Source organism: Ricinus communis, chromosome 1 (genome assembly GCF_019578655.1).
Source record: "Ricinus communis isolate WT05 ecotype wild-type chromosome 1, ASM1957865v1, whole genome shotgun sequence".
Lineage (NCBI taxonomy): Eukaryota > Viridiplantae > Streptophyta > Magnoliopsida > Malpighiales > Euphorbiaceae > Ricinus > Ricinus communis.
In genome coordinates this window covers 20,980,990-20,994,808 of record NC_063256.1, presented here as the reverse complement: position 1 = coordinate 20,994,808, position 13,819 = coordinate 20,980,990, and the positions used below count along the sequence as shown (strand labels likewise).

General features: G+C 31.4%; 1 protein-coding gene across 2 annotated transcripts; it reads right to left on the bottom strand.

The window, feature by feature from the left end:
* Positions 1-7,348: 7,348 nt before the first annotated feature.
* Positions 7,349-13,601, bottom strand: LOC8283712 (uncharacterized calcium-binding protein At1g02270). 2 transcript variants are annotated; one of them, XM_015720601.3, is made up of 9 exons: positions 12,744-13,601; positions 12,555-12,660; positions 11,657-11,877; positions 11,486-11,562; positions 11,281-11,389; positions 11,031-11,156; positions 8,951-9,061; positions 8,729-8,836; positions 7,349-8,387 (listed from the first exon to the last, which is right to left on the bottom strand). In XM_015720601.3, the coding sequence occupies exons 1-9, from the start codon at positions 13,014-13,016 to the stop codon at positions 8,151-8,153; spliced, it is 1,368 nt and encodes a 455-aa protein (XP_015576087.1). In that variant the 5' UTR covers positions 13,017-13,601; the 3' UTR covers positions 7,349-8,150. The 2 variants fall into 2 exon arrangements, with proteins under 2 accessions (XP_015576087.1, XP_002521314.1); XM_002521268.4 differs by having other exon boundaries at positions 7,349-8,390; positions 12,744-13,589.
* Positions 13,602-13,819: the final 218 nt, after the last annotated feature.

The following is a 13,819-nucleotide window of genomic DNA, read 5'->3' as shown; positions in this document are numbered from 1 at the left end:
TAAATTTAAAGACTAATATACACAAATAAGGAAGTTGGCTTCCGGATCCATCTTTGGACACTATGGCGTAAGTCTCCTTATGGAATCTGAGAAACGTCACTCATTAGTAAAAGTGCCTGGTGAATACCGGGTGGTAACTCCCATTTCTGCGCTAATCTTAGTGATTAGTTAGCATGTTCCCAATTAGGTTGAAAACGATAGACGGAATCCACATTCAATCACTTCAACCTTACAGTTTTGTAGTTGGTAAAGACAATTGGGTGCGCGCCCGAAATAATCACTTACAGTGGCGACTCCGCTGGGGATAAAAGAAGCTAATTCTAGTGTATGTTTATCTTTAAATTTATTATTTAACAAATTATTCTTGCATTACTATATTTTCACACATTGTACACATTGGCCCCTATATGGCGTCGGCTAGCGGTTCTTTGGTTCCACTCGAATCCTAGAATTGCGATACTGGCTACCATCACTCATAAATAATGAGTGTATTTCCTTCGTCGCATGGACCCTTGAGTGAGAGACGAGCCAAGGAAGAATACTTTTTACTTGTGGGAGCCTTTTATCCTTACCCAAGACTCAACTCATGGTAATGACCCTAGTCATCTCCCCTAGGTACCCTCTTGCTTGCTATATGATTTGTTCTTTATTATAAGTGTTTTAAGCCCAAATATTGAAAGGCCTTAGCCTAAATGTGGAACTAGCCCCAGGCCCAAAATATGCAGGCTTTTATGCCTACATTGAGAAACATCACCTTATTTTGACTAAATCTGCTTTGAGAGATTATGACATGCACGTCGGGCCTTGATAGAACGCCCAAGCCAAAAATTCTAGGAAAAAAAGACTCACCATGAACCGTGTGTAAGAGTAATAAGGTTGGAATGATGAATTGTATACTACTGTGTGTGTGCTAATCATTTTTTTCTTTTGTCCTTGTTCATAGCACGTGCATCATGCATCCTATGCATCATGCTAACATTTTCTTTTTTAGCCATATAGACTCTCATGTGGGTTGGAAGAGGCAAGACAATGGGAGGCTAGAAAGAATACTCATTTTCTCAAGAATCAGAACTGTGTTAGAGCATTTAGAAATTGATACGCCAAGAAGAGATGGTCAATGAAAGATCCAACGAACAAAACGTTAAGTTCCTTAAGAATGTTGTAATCGAAGAAGGGTGTGATTCGGGAGGAACTTCAGCAAACTCCTGACTGGGATGGCTGCAAACAAGTCCCACTTGCTGCTCTTGTTATACTGGCTAACCCGCTTGTTGCTTTTGACCCGGCTCAGTATAGCTTTAGGTCTTTTTGATTTTGCAATCGTAGTTGTAGGCGGATTGTAATAGTTAGGGTTTTCCTTTCTGCTCTGTTTTCTTTATTTTTGTTTATTGTATGTTAACTCAATACATCATTAAGTGACTGACAAATAAAAATAGGCCATATAAACTTAAGGCTAAAAACTGATCCAACATGAATTTGATAGTCTAATAGGCTAATCCACCTTAACTGGGCCTAAACCCTAAAATCCAATTAGACTAGCGGGCTTTAGCATATTTAGTTAGGATTTTAACTTAATTAGGGTGGAGATCACAATGAATGGGCTTTCTTATAATAACTAGTCCATTAGGCTTAAAGTTGGGATCCAAAGAGCATAACATGTAATTGGGCTAGAATAGGAGGGCCTTGTACATAATTGGTTAATAAGTTAGATTAATAACTTAAATATAGGCTGGGTTTGAATAAAATAGGCTAGACTTAGGTGTATTATGTGTTGTTTTGGCATACATGTCTATAAAGTTGCTTGCATTTATAGGGAATATTTTGTTAACAATAATTTTAAAGACTAATATACACAAATAAGGAAGTTGGTTTCCGGATCCATCTCCGGATGCTGTGGCGTAAGCTTCGTTATGGAATTTGAGAAATATCACTCATTAGTAAAAGTGTCCTGATGATTACCCGGGTGGCGAATCCCATCTCCGCACTAATCTTATTGATTTGTTAGCATGTTTTCAATTAGACTGAAAAGTCTTACAGTGCCATAATCGCTAAAGATACTTGGGTATGCTCCCAAAATCGCCGTCCATAATAAGTAAATATGTAATATGTTGATATGACTTAGCTTGCATACAATGACAACTACAACATTAGATGAAACATACTTTATGCGAGTCATTTATTTTATGAACAATATATTTTGAACCCTTTTGATATCTAAGGAAATAATATTATATTTATATTTATATTACTATATAATATTGTATTTACTCATATTCTAATCTTGACACATAAATTTAATATTTCACTTTATACTTTTTTATTTTAATTTCACCCACTGGATCGCACAGGTTATTTCACTAATAAAATTTGTATAGGTTTAATCATAGGAATAATTATAAAAATAGTGTACAAACTTAACAATCAAGTATTTAAACTTTTAAAAGTTACAATTTAGTGTATGAAACCAAAAATTATTAACATTTAAGTGTATGGAACCAATAACCTATATAAAAAAGTTAGATGTGGTATGTGAATTTGTTAAAATTTGATAATCAAGTATTTAAACTTTTAAAAGTCATAATTTAGTATGCGAATTTAGTAAATACTTACAATTGAGTGTACATAGCAAGTCAATAGTAATTACGGACTTGTAACCCTAAAATACATATTATCAGCTTAGTAGATTAAAAGGAATGAAATGACGAGAAAATTTTTAACCAGTATTATGGGCAGTGGTTTCAGGTGTGCACCCAAGTGTATTTAGCGACTACGGCACTCGAAGGCTTTTCAACATAATTGGAAACACGCTAACTAATCACAAAGACTAGCGTGGAGATGAGAGTCGCCACCCGAAAAATCAGGACACTTTTACTAATGAGTGACGTTTCTTGATTCCATAAGGAAGCTTACGTCACAAATCCAGAGATGGATCCGGAAGCCAACTTCCTTATATATATATATATATATATATTTGTTTTAATTTTATAATTTAACGAGTTATTCCCTATAAATGTAATATAAATATTTTTACACATGAAGCACTATAACATGTGAGGTCCACCTAAATATAGACCATTTTATTAAAGCTCAATCCATACAATCAAAGTTATTACCCTAACTTACTAATTAATTATATACAAAGCCCTACCTAGTCTAACCCAATTATAGAGTATGCTTTTAATTTTCACTCTTTAAGCCTAATTGACTAATTTTTATGAACAGATCCAATTCAGCGATCCTAAATCTAATATGGCCTAATTTAACCTAATTAAGCATGGCAAAGCTCATTAAGTCTATATGAATTTTAAATTAAAGCTCAATTACCATCTTAATTAAGTTAATGGACTATAGATTTCATGCCAAGTCTAATTTTAAGGCCTAAGTCTATTTGACCAGTTTTAGTAAAGCAATCATACAACATATATTTGGCATCTATCACAAATAAAAGCAAAAATAAAGAGCATAAAATAAATCTAGCTATTATAACCCACCTATGACTAAGAAAGTAAAGAAAATCCTAAAAAACTAAGTTACAGTATAGAAACTGCCAAAATACATCAAGAAAATTGAAAATTAGCATAATAATATACACAGCTAATTGGCTCAGGGTGAAGAGCCGATTGGCTCAATGCAAAGCCGAATCGACCCTAGAGGCTTGTAGTGGTTTTCTGCAATTTGTTTCTCAATTTTCATGCCTAGAACCGATTTTTACATGCACAGAAGGAAAAGAAATTAGTTAGAATACGTATAATTAACAAGAAAATGAAAAATAACCTAATTATATCTATTATTAACCAATCTAATTCAAAATCCTAATTAAATCATATTTTAACCTAGGTGTTCTTATTATCATATTTAAAATCTAATAAAATCAACATACTAAACATAATGGAATTCTAATCTAATGATGTGAATTATGTAGAATAAACAAAAAAAATTGCTAACATGTCTTTTATAGATAAAAATATAATTAGAAGCAATAACAAAAAAGATGTTGATGTAGGGGAACCCTCAGGTTGTCACCATTAGTTGTCATTCTGTAAGTCTTAAGAGATGAGGAAGTTGTTGAATCAAAGAGAGGATGAGAATCCAGTTCTGCTTTTTGGGTTTTCAGAAAGGTTTATATCATTCTTCAATAGATTTCCTAATTTGAGAGTTCTTTCTTAGTGGCTTGCTAAGGGCTTTTTCTCTGTACATCGATATGAATTTTTGCTCTAGTTTTTTATGCTTAACTCTACTGCTCCCCTTGACCTAGGCCATACTATTCTATTTATAGTAGTAAGGTTAAGAAACCCTAGGAGATACTAATAATTATTCAATTATATAAAAAATATATTGTAATTATCCCTCTCCCTTATTAGATTAATATCAAATAAAAAAGGATTGATTCTTTTAATTTCAAACAATTATCATCAGAAAATATTTAAAAATTTCAATAATTATCATAAATACCTTCTAGAAACTTATTTTTACCAATTTTTGGCATTTTAGATCGAAAATGCACAAAAAATAGCGTCAAAATTTGAAAAATAGCCAATTAGCCCCGTGTAGAGCTAATCGGCTCTGCACAATGCCGATTTGGCTCTATGCTAAGCTGATTGGTTATGTAGAGAGCCGATTGGCTCTAGGGAGCAAATGTTTTTGAAAAATCTTAACAATTTAGTTCCTGAACTCGTGAGAACTGTCGTTTTATCCTCAAATCTTTAATTTTCTGTCAATTGAATCCAAATTGATTCTAAAAAAATAATTTTAAATCTAATTATTCCCATCCTTTTCTCGGATTCGTCCCTTCTCAATCTCTGATACTCGAGAAAAGCAGTAACTTTCATCATCGGGTTTCTGTAATTCTCTCATGATCTAGATCCAAAAAATGGATGGTGACAAATATCTACTTTTAATATATTAATACACCACTCTTTCTACTACCATCATTATATTTTTCTCATTATATTTTTATCAATTATTGAAAGAAATCTCTATCTAATTTTAAGCAACACATTTTCTTCTTCAAGCCATTACTACAAACATCTAAAACAAAATAGATCATTATTGAGGATGGTAATAATAATCTTGACTATAATATTAATTATTAATATATCTCATTATGACATGTATAATATTTATTTATATACTTTTATCTATTTTTATAATTTTTATTGTCTATATGAAAAATTTACCCTCTTTCATATAGATATTATCTTTCACTATGAAAATATAGAGTACATTAGATTATATATATATATATAATGACTGATTTCATATAGTCAAATATTAATAATTTTTAGTTTTATACACTTCATTATAACTGTTAAAAGCTTAAACACTTAACTATTAAATTTTAATAAGTTGACACAATATCTTTTAAGAAGTTGATGGATAAAAAAAAGTTTGATTTGACCCCTCCTTTCAATTTTTTATTTTCGGAACTTAGACTTATATTGAATTTTAATGTGTTTCGCAATTCGAAAGGATTTGGGGGGGGGGAGGACTCGTTTTTTGTTTCATTTTTATATCTAGTTGTAACAACTAGGTTCAAGAGATGAGAAAATTAAGAACATGTAACTTCTTGTTTACCTGCTATATACATTATGTTGTAAATATTTACTAAGTTCATACACTAAATTATAACTTTTAAAAATTTAAACATTTAATTATCATATCTTAATGAGTTCAAATACTATTTTTATAATTATTTCTTAATCATATAATCAGATTTTGGCTATAAATAAATTTAAATTTTTTTATATTTATTCTCTTACCAAGAAGATTCATGTTCAAATCTACATGCGGAAACTAAATTTAAACTTTAAAATTATTAAAAAAAAAATATTTATAGGAATTATAAGAATTTAGATGATAAAACATATAACAACATGTGGAAACTAGATTTTTATCTTAAAATTATTAAACAGAAAATAAGATTTATAGGAATTATAAGAATTTAGATGACAAAACATATAAGAACATGTGGAAACTATATTTGAATTTTAAAATTATTAAAAAGAAAATAAGATTTATAGGAATTATAAGAATTTAGATGATAAAACATATAAGAACATGTGGAAACTAGATTTTAATTTTAAAATTATTAAAAAGAAAATCAGATTTATAGGAATTATAAGCATTTAGATTATAAAACATATAAAATATAGAATTAGAGTAAAATTACATGACAAAATAATTCAAGATTTGAGAACAATTCTAACCATATATGATACTCTTTTCACTCATATGAAGAAGTTTTCGCGATGTTATAAATTCATCGCTGCCAATTTGGCAAAAGAGAGAGCTCCTCGTCTATATTGATTCAATTAATTTTGTTTGTGTTATAGATTATCCAGTACAATAGTATTTATACATTATAATATAAATGTTGCTATAAAATATTATATTTTAGACAACTAATTGTTTTGTCTCCGCACTGTACTTGCTCAAGAGTCTGTATACTGTAGTTGATAGCTTGATAGTAAACAATAGCTAATAAATATGAATTATTTAATAAATATTTTTATTAATTATTGTTAATCTGTTAACTAATTATATTTTTTAAAATTATTAAAAAATATTTAGTATGCTAAATAAATAGATTAATTTATGATATATATAATTACTTAACATATTATATAACAAACATTAAATTGAATATAGTTATCTGTTTACAATAATAAAAAGTAGATTAAAGTTTAAAAAACAAGTATTTGGTTTGGCGCTTTTATACTCAAATGATAAATGTATTTTTTTGTATAAAAAAAATAACATGTGTTTTATTTCTTTAATATTTTTTAAGTACATTTAATATTCTTTTCATTTTTAGATTGTAAATATGAATAGAAATATAAATATTTAATAAAATAAATATTTTTAATTAATTTACCATCTAATTAGATATTTTATAATCATAAAAAAATTAATAAAATATATATCTTTTAATTTTAATCAAATTTAAAAAATTATTTTTTAAAATTAGTTTTTAATATATTTATAAATTCTTTAATGTATTGTTAGATGTTACATTGCTTGTAAAATTATAATTTAGTAATAGTATATATTAAACACATGCAAAACTATATAAAAATAATAAAAATATAAATATGTACTTAAAAATTGCTAAAAAAATGAAATACGTGGTATTTCTTTAATATAAAAAATGTCCTTAAAGTGAAAAAAAAGTCAATCTACAAGATAGCTTTTTGAACTTTATCCTAAAAAATAACAGCTATTTGTTAAGAATATTATATAATATATATATATATAGTTTATTTAAGACATAAGCTACTATTTTTAATTGGAGAAGGTGAAGGGGATGTTGCAGATTGATCTTTTAACTTCCGGTACTATTTGCAAAAATATCTGACTGAATAATACTTGATTCTATTCTTCCCTTGCATTCTTATTGTGAACATCAAATTTGATATTTCTATAGTTTACTATCAAATTGTTTGCTAACGTTCTTTCAAGATGGCCAGAAACCTGAGCCTAGAATGACTGATAAAACTGTAAAGTACATGGCTTGTCCCCTCACCTTTCAGAGGCTGAAATTAGTACATTTTCAAATTCCTTGATGAAAGAAATATACCAGGAAACCAGATAATCCAATGGAAATTTCTGCACAATTTCAATTTAGGGGACAAGAACCATTAAACTATGATCCAAATGCATGGATCACTATAAGGGTCACCACTGTACAAAATGTGATGCCTAGCTGCTTGAACCTACCAAGTAACATCTGCACCTGCTTTCCTTCTTCCTTATTTCCACCTCCTTTTCTTTTCCGTCTTCCCCTCTTTTACCTTGTCTTTTTCCTAATCGACAAGAGAAGAGAGCAGAAGACTAAAACAGGCCCAGAAAGCTACTCCAATCTGCCAATGCCTACAGGTGAGCTCACAATATTACCAAGAGCAGGTTTCAAGTTGGTTTGTCAGTGTACGGCCTAGTTTGCGAGGAAGCAAAAGACTTGACTCAAGGGCCCATCGAAGTTGTTGCAAGAATCATCTGATGAATGCTCCATCAAGGAAGAACTTCAAGATGTCTGCAATGAAATCCCATGCGCTCACTAAGTGTCCGTATCACAACCTATCCACAGGCCTCTTCTTCTGTCCATCCCTTATGTTTTCTATTTACAAAATGTATGCCTATGTTTTGTTTGAGGTCCGTCAGGATATTGCTTGCGAGCATGGCATTCTTATTGGTGAGAATACCACTGTGAGTCTGGCATGGTCGGAAAGAGAATAATTTTCAGGCCATCTTCCTTTCTCCGCTTCAGGAGGGAAAAGTACTGCATTCTCCACACTGAAACCAATGGTTTGCTCTTGCCTATCCCTAGGAATGCCATCTTCATCTTCATTGGTAATTTCATCTTTCTGCTCTGCAGATGCAGGATTCCAAATTCGCTGCTGCAGTTTCGAAACTCCTTAATATACCAATAATATTTGAAGTAAAATTAAAAAGTCTAAGAAAGCATACTTTTAAGCAGTTGCATCTTGGAACCTAGTTAATCTAAAGGACATGGCAGACCACCCTGCAACTGCAGGATGTATATTTTAGGGACGCATATGATTTAAGGAAAATGACTCGCGTATTGCTTATGCTTCAAGGCATAATCACCATTGTTTGCTTGTCCCGGTGCTAGAGTTTGCAAAGCGATTGCATTGCCAGAAAATTATTTTGGGGATTGGAGTACCCTGATTGTTTAAGTGAAATACATTCAATATATTCATTTTAAGTTGGTTACCTGGAATTCCTTGTAATCAAGGAGACCACTTCCATCAATGTCTGCTTGGAGCCATAAGTCCTTTGTCTCTTCAGCACAGAGTCCATGGCGATGGCCAGTTAATTTAAGCTGTAATTAATAGACAGTTTGTAGGTTCACATTTGTGAGAAGCAGATATACCATCCTACAGCGTAACCACAACAAAAGAAACATGAAGTAAACCACTTCCAAGACTTTTCAGACCTGTCGAAGAGCGTCACAGAAACCGACGTAGGTAATGCAATCACCATCCTTATCAGCCTTCAGAAAAGCAAAAGCATCCTCTTCAGTAAGTGAAGCTCTCCGTAGTAGATACTGAAAATATGAAAAAGTTCACTGTTATAGAGTGCATGTGAAGAAGATTGTCTTGCCGTTTTAAAATTTTGATATCCAAGTACATCTCCAAATTTGAAACTAATGAGAAAATGATATACTATTGACACTCTCAAGAAAACTATATTAATGAAAATTTATTAGATATGCAAGGAGATTTGGGAATGAATTTAGGAAAGAAAAGAAAATTTAAAAAAAAAATCCTCTTTAAAATTCAAATCTCTCCCCAAAATTAGAAACTAATGAAAAAATTATCATTGTAGTGCTGTGAAACAGGCCAGCTTCCTTTCTTTCAATGTCCCTTCTCTTCTGGCATTTGGAAGAAAGTCTTAACAGCAAGCTATATTAGTAGAGATCCTTTAAAAGAGGAGCGAGGTTAGTTGGCAAAGCAGAATAGCTAATGGGATGAGAACAGTGAGTTTTCTGTCAAGCGAATTCTGAGAGAGGAGTTCTGTTTGATTAAACTTTGTAGCAGTAGCAGTTCCTATACTGGAACTAGGTACAGTTACTTGACTCATTGTTGGAAGTCTTCTAATTTTGGCTTCCTTTGTTTTGATTGCTTAAAGCAATCTGTTTTCTGTGTATTCTTTGGTTTTGATCAATAAAATTTTATTTCTTGTTGCTGAAGCCCAAAATTATCTAATTGCATATTCAAAGATGCCAATATGAGTATTCCATGAAAATTTAATGGAGTAAATCAGGCTTTAAGATACATTAAGAATTAGAAGAATTCTATGGTAACTTTGTTTTTTACGAAGTAAAGTTTACTTTGTTAATAATCACTTTTACATAACAAAGTGCACTTTTATCATGTAATGGTCGAAACAAGGTGAAAAGAATGTATGAAAAAGGAAAGTAACCATACAAGGCACCAAAGAATTAGCAGCTTGATAGGTTTCTTTTTTATGTTGAGTCTATTATTGCAAGTGGTGGTGGCACATTATTAAGTTCAGATGAGATGAAAACAGCAGTTCAAAGGTTTAATAATTTCTGATAATATAGTATAAAATAAATCCAAAGTAAAAAAAAATGGAGTCAACAGATTCATCAAGAAAATGATAATCCTGGCTCAGCATTTATCCAAGAGATGCAAATAGTAGTTGACTAATAGCAATGTGGACTAAAGTTATTCAAGGGGTTCAAATAATATTGTCTTGCTGCTATTCAAGATAATAGCTTGCAGCCATTTATATCTGAAAGAAAAATAAAAATAAATATATAGAAAGGCCCATGGGGTTAAAAATAGTCATGATGCTACTCAAGAAGATGGCTGTAATCAAAAGAAGTGGAAATAATGTGAGGGACATTAGAGATGCATTTGCAGCAGTTTTTTCTCAAAGAGAAAAGGGAATAAATATGAAGAATTAATAGCTCCAGTTGATGTAAACAAACATACCATCAGGAAGTTGATTGAACTCAGCACGGGTAAGCTAAAAGGAAATGAATTTTGCTGGAAGTAGGGCAGATTAACAATCTAGTTAAGCCATTTCCCTATCACAGTATAGGGAATAAGAACCACTTAGTTGGATGGTAATTGACCCCCTATTTTCTCATATATTATATGCAGTTGTAGGTCAAAACAAGAATTCTGTAGTGTTGAAGAATATTATAAAAGTTCTATAGGATAAGCTGGATGGATATTTGTTTATCATGTCTAGTTGATACATCACTCGATACTGAGAAATTAAGTCACTGAATACAAGATCATCTCAAGTTCAGATAAAGGAGGCTCCTACCCTCTATTTTATAAGAATTTGTAAGAAAAAAGTCAAAACTTATCAGCAAAACATAAAAAGATTCATTAAATTGGACTACAGCACATATGAGAGACAGAGGATGCACCATTCCTATCTAACTGTTTTTGCAAATTACAAGTTCAACATACCATTGAAGTATAAAAAAAAAAGGGGCAATTGAGAAGGTTAGATAATATGAGAAAATAAAATCTGACCTTGAACATGTCAAATACTGCTTCACTCCAACTAGTTTTTAGTAGTTTGCAGTATCCATTAGGATTAAGAAGCCATATAAAATCCACACCACATATGTTCCCACGGTGATTGCGATGGCTTACCCACTGTGGCGCAAAAATGCAAGAAATGAGAAACAAAAAATTAATAAATAAATATAGATAAATTATCATTTCTGAGATATTCTTACAAGAAAAAACAAAACATTTATGTCAGCATGTGAACAAGGACCTTGTGAGCATCTGCATCAGTGTACTGGTGAGCAGCATCATATGATGATACAAAACCTTGTGATCTAAGAAACTTGTACACATGCCCTCTTTTGCTTCCATTCCAATCACTGTGAAAAGTAGGCAACAGATGACCAAAGAAAGGGCTTAGTTTTACTTAGGCATGGAATCTAGCTAGAAGTACACAATTATAGATTTACATTTACCCGCAAAGGATAATGGGCCTGGGACTAAGCTTGCATTCCTTCTGATATGATTCCACATGTTGCAGGATTTTGTAAACCTATTAGAATAATTGTTGATAGAGGTCAAATTGAGGATGGTCAAAACATACAAGGGATAGAGAAAACGAATTAAGAAATGGAAAATGCACTGACCTGATGCAATCGCACTATACACAAACTTGAATCATGGGGAAATAACAAATGGGTATTCACAATGAGAATTTCTTGGCAAGTATCATTGTTTCTGCATGGAGAAAAAGGGGCATCTAATTCGACATGTAACAACTGAGCAACACGATCGCCAAAATCATTGAAATGCACTTCTCGATAATTAATAACTCTGAAATAGTCCTTGCGTATAGCAGTCAATAGTCCTAGGAAGTCAAACAATCACATAGCAAATTCAACAAAACAATTTAACTGGAATTCCTCAATTGAAATACCTAAAAGGGGCAGTTAGTCAATAGAAGCATATATTGTAACTCCTCCTCCTAAGTACGTTTAGCTACCAAGAGAGTTAGTGGCATACAATAAACTTGAAAACCATTTATGTTATAATGAGAAATGCGCCACCAATATGAAGTCTTTTAAGAGGCCCCAGCAAGTAAGAAACTGAAACTAAAAAAATAAAGTTAAAAAAAAAAAAAACAAAGAAGTTCTGCAGATTAGTAACTGCAGAAAGTTTGTGTAACAGTGTTACAAATATAACAAAATAAGATTAGAAGGAAAAAAGAAAGAGAAAAACTTGAACCTGATTTAGAAAAATATAGAAAAATTATTCTATCAATTTAGTAATTAAAACCAAGACATTCGGAGATATAATCTAAAAATTTGCAAGCTCTGTTCCTTATTTCTTAAAATTTGACCATTAGGCAATGAGGAGAAGACAATTGAATAAAACAAATATTGGATTGGTAATCACAATCACAATATATGATGGTTCAGGTAGGACTTATTTTAAAATCTTAAACGCAAATTTGAAATTGAAAGCCGTTATAACTTAGAAATTAAAAACAGAGAAATGAACAAAAGAATAGCAAGAGTACCGTACCATCACCACGGTTGTTGGTGCGTGGAAGCTGGAAATTGATATAGCCAGCATCACCCAATCTCTTTTCATACATGTTAACCAGCTCTTCATTCCCTGACCAGAATTCCTGTAACATAAAGCAAAAATTAATTAATAAAGAGAACCCATTATAGGTAGAGGATAATAAGAACATACGAAAGCAAGAAAAACCTGAAGACAAATAATGGAAGATCTCTCTCGCAACAAAGAATCCAAAATCCGATGGTTTCTGGCGAGCCAATAGGCTCTACAATCGCTTTCACGGGAATTTTTGTTATTGTTAAGATTAAGGCGTTTATAAATAGGAGCCAATATATTGAAAGTTGTGCAGGTAATGCAAGGTTGTTGCCTGTGGTCCCTCATTGACATTGATGAAGATATTGCATAACTCCCTATTCTTGATATTCTTCCCTTATTTTTTATTACTCTCCTTTCTTTTCCCATTCTTTTCTTCTTCTTAATGATATGGGTTTCTTCTTCTTGATTTAGTTTTGATTGATTTCAGAAAATCAACCAAAAAAATTTTCTTCTTTTTCTTTTCGAAAATAAAAAAATTCGAAATGAGAAGAAGAGAAAGTTTGGCGGCTTGAAGAACGGGTGGTTGGTTCAAAACGGATAAGTTGGCAGAACGAGAATGGTGGTGACACGGCGGCGTGGGGTGGAATGGGTGGGGTGGAGGGGCTCCTTTTGACGACGGTCAAAATATTAGCTGCTGCCAAAAGTAATGCAGAAACGACGACACAGCAGCAGCACAACCACCACCACCAACGCGACCACCAACTCAGGAAATCTCGTCGTCTGTTGTGGAACAAAGGCAGCCTCATTCTGATGTCTTTATTTACGTTGCCTCCTTTTTATATACTATTTTTTCCCTTTTTATTTTTTTATTGTTTTTTTAAAAGGTGATTTCCATGTGTCTCTTTCACTTCTCTCCTAATATTCTTTTGGAATAAGATTCAGTCTGGCTACTAAATTTTATAGTCGCACTCAATTTAGCTCCTTAAAATTTTTGAATTATTTTAATTTAATTTTTTTTTATTTTAACTCAAATTAATCCTTATATAATAATATGAATTACTCTTCTTTAAAATAAATTAAAATGAAACGAAAAGATTAATTTATTAATTCTTAAAAAACCCTATTTTATAGTTGTAAAACTTCTTAAATATAAAATTTTTTAATTCAATTTAATAACTAATTTATTCTATATAAATACTAAATTTATTTTTAATAAATTAATTAAAATT

Bases quoted from the DNA above. Each gene is read 5' to 3' on its own strand.
- LOC8283712 (XM_002521268.4), bottom strand. From the start codon at position 13,016: ATGGGAAAAGAAAGGAGAGTAATAAAAAATAAGGGAAGAATATCAAGA. The intron at 11,157-11,280 runs GTCCTTGTTCAC...TTTGCGCCACAG, and splicing joins CTGATGCAGATGCTCACAAG to TGGGTAAGCCATCGCAATCA. The intron at 8,837-8,950 runs GTCTGAAAAGTC...TATTAATTACAG, and splicing joins TCTGTGACGCTCTTCGACAG to CTTAAATTAACTGGCCATCG.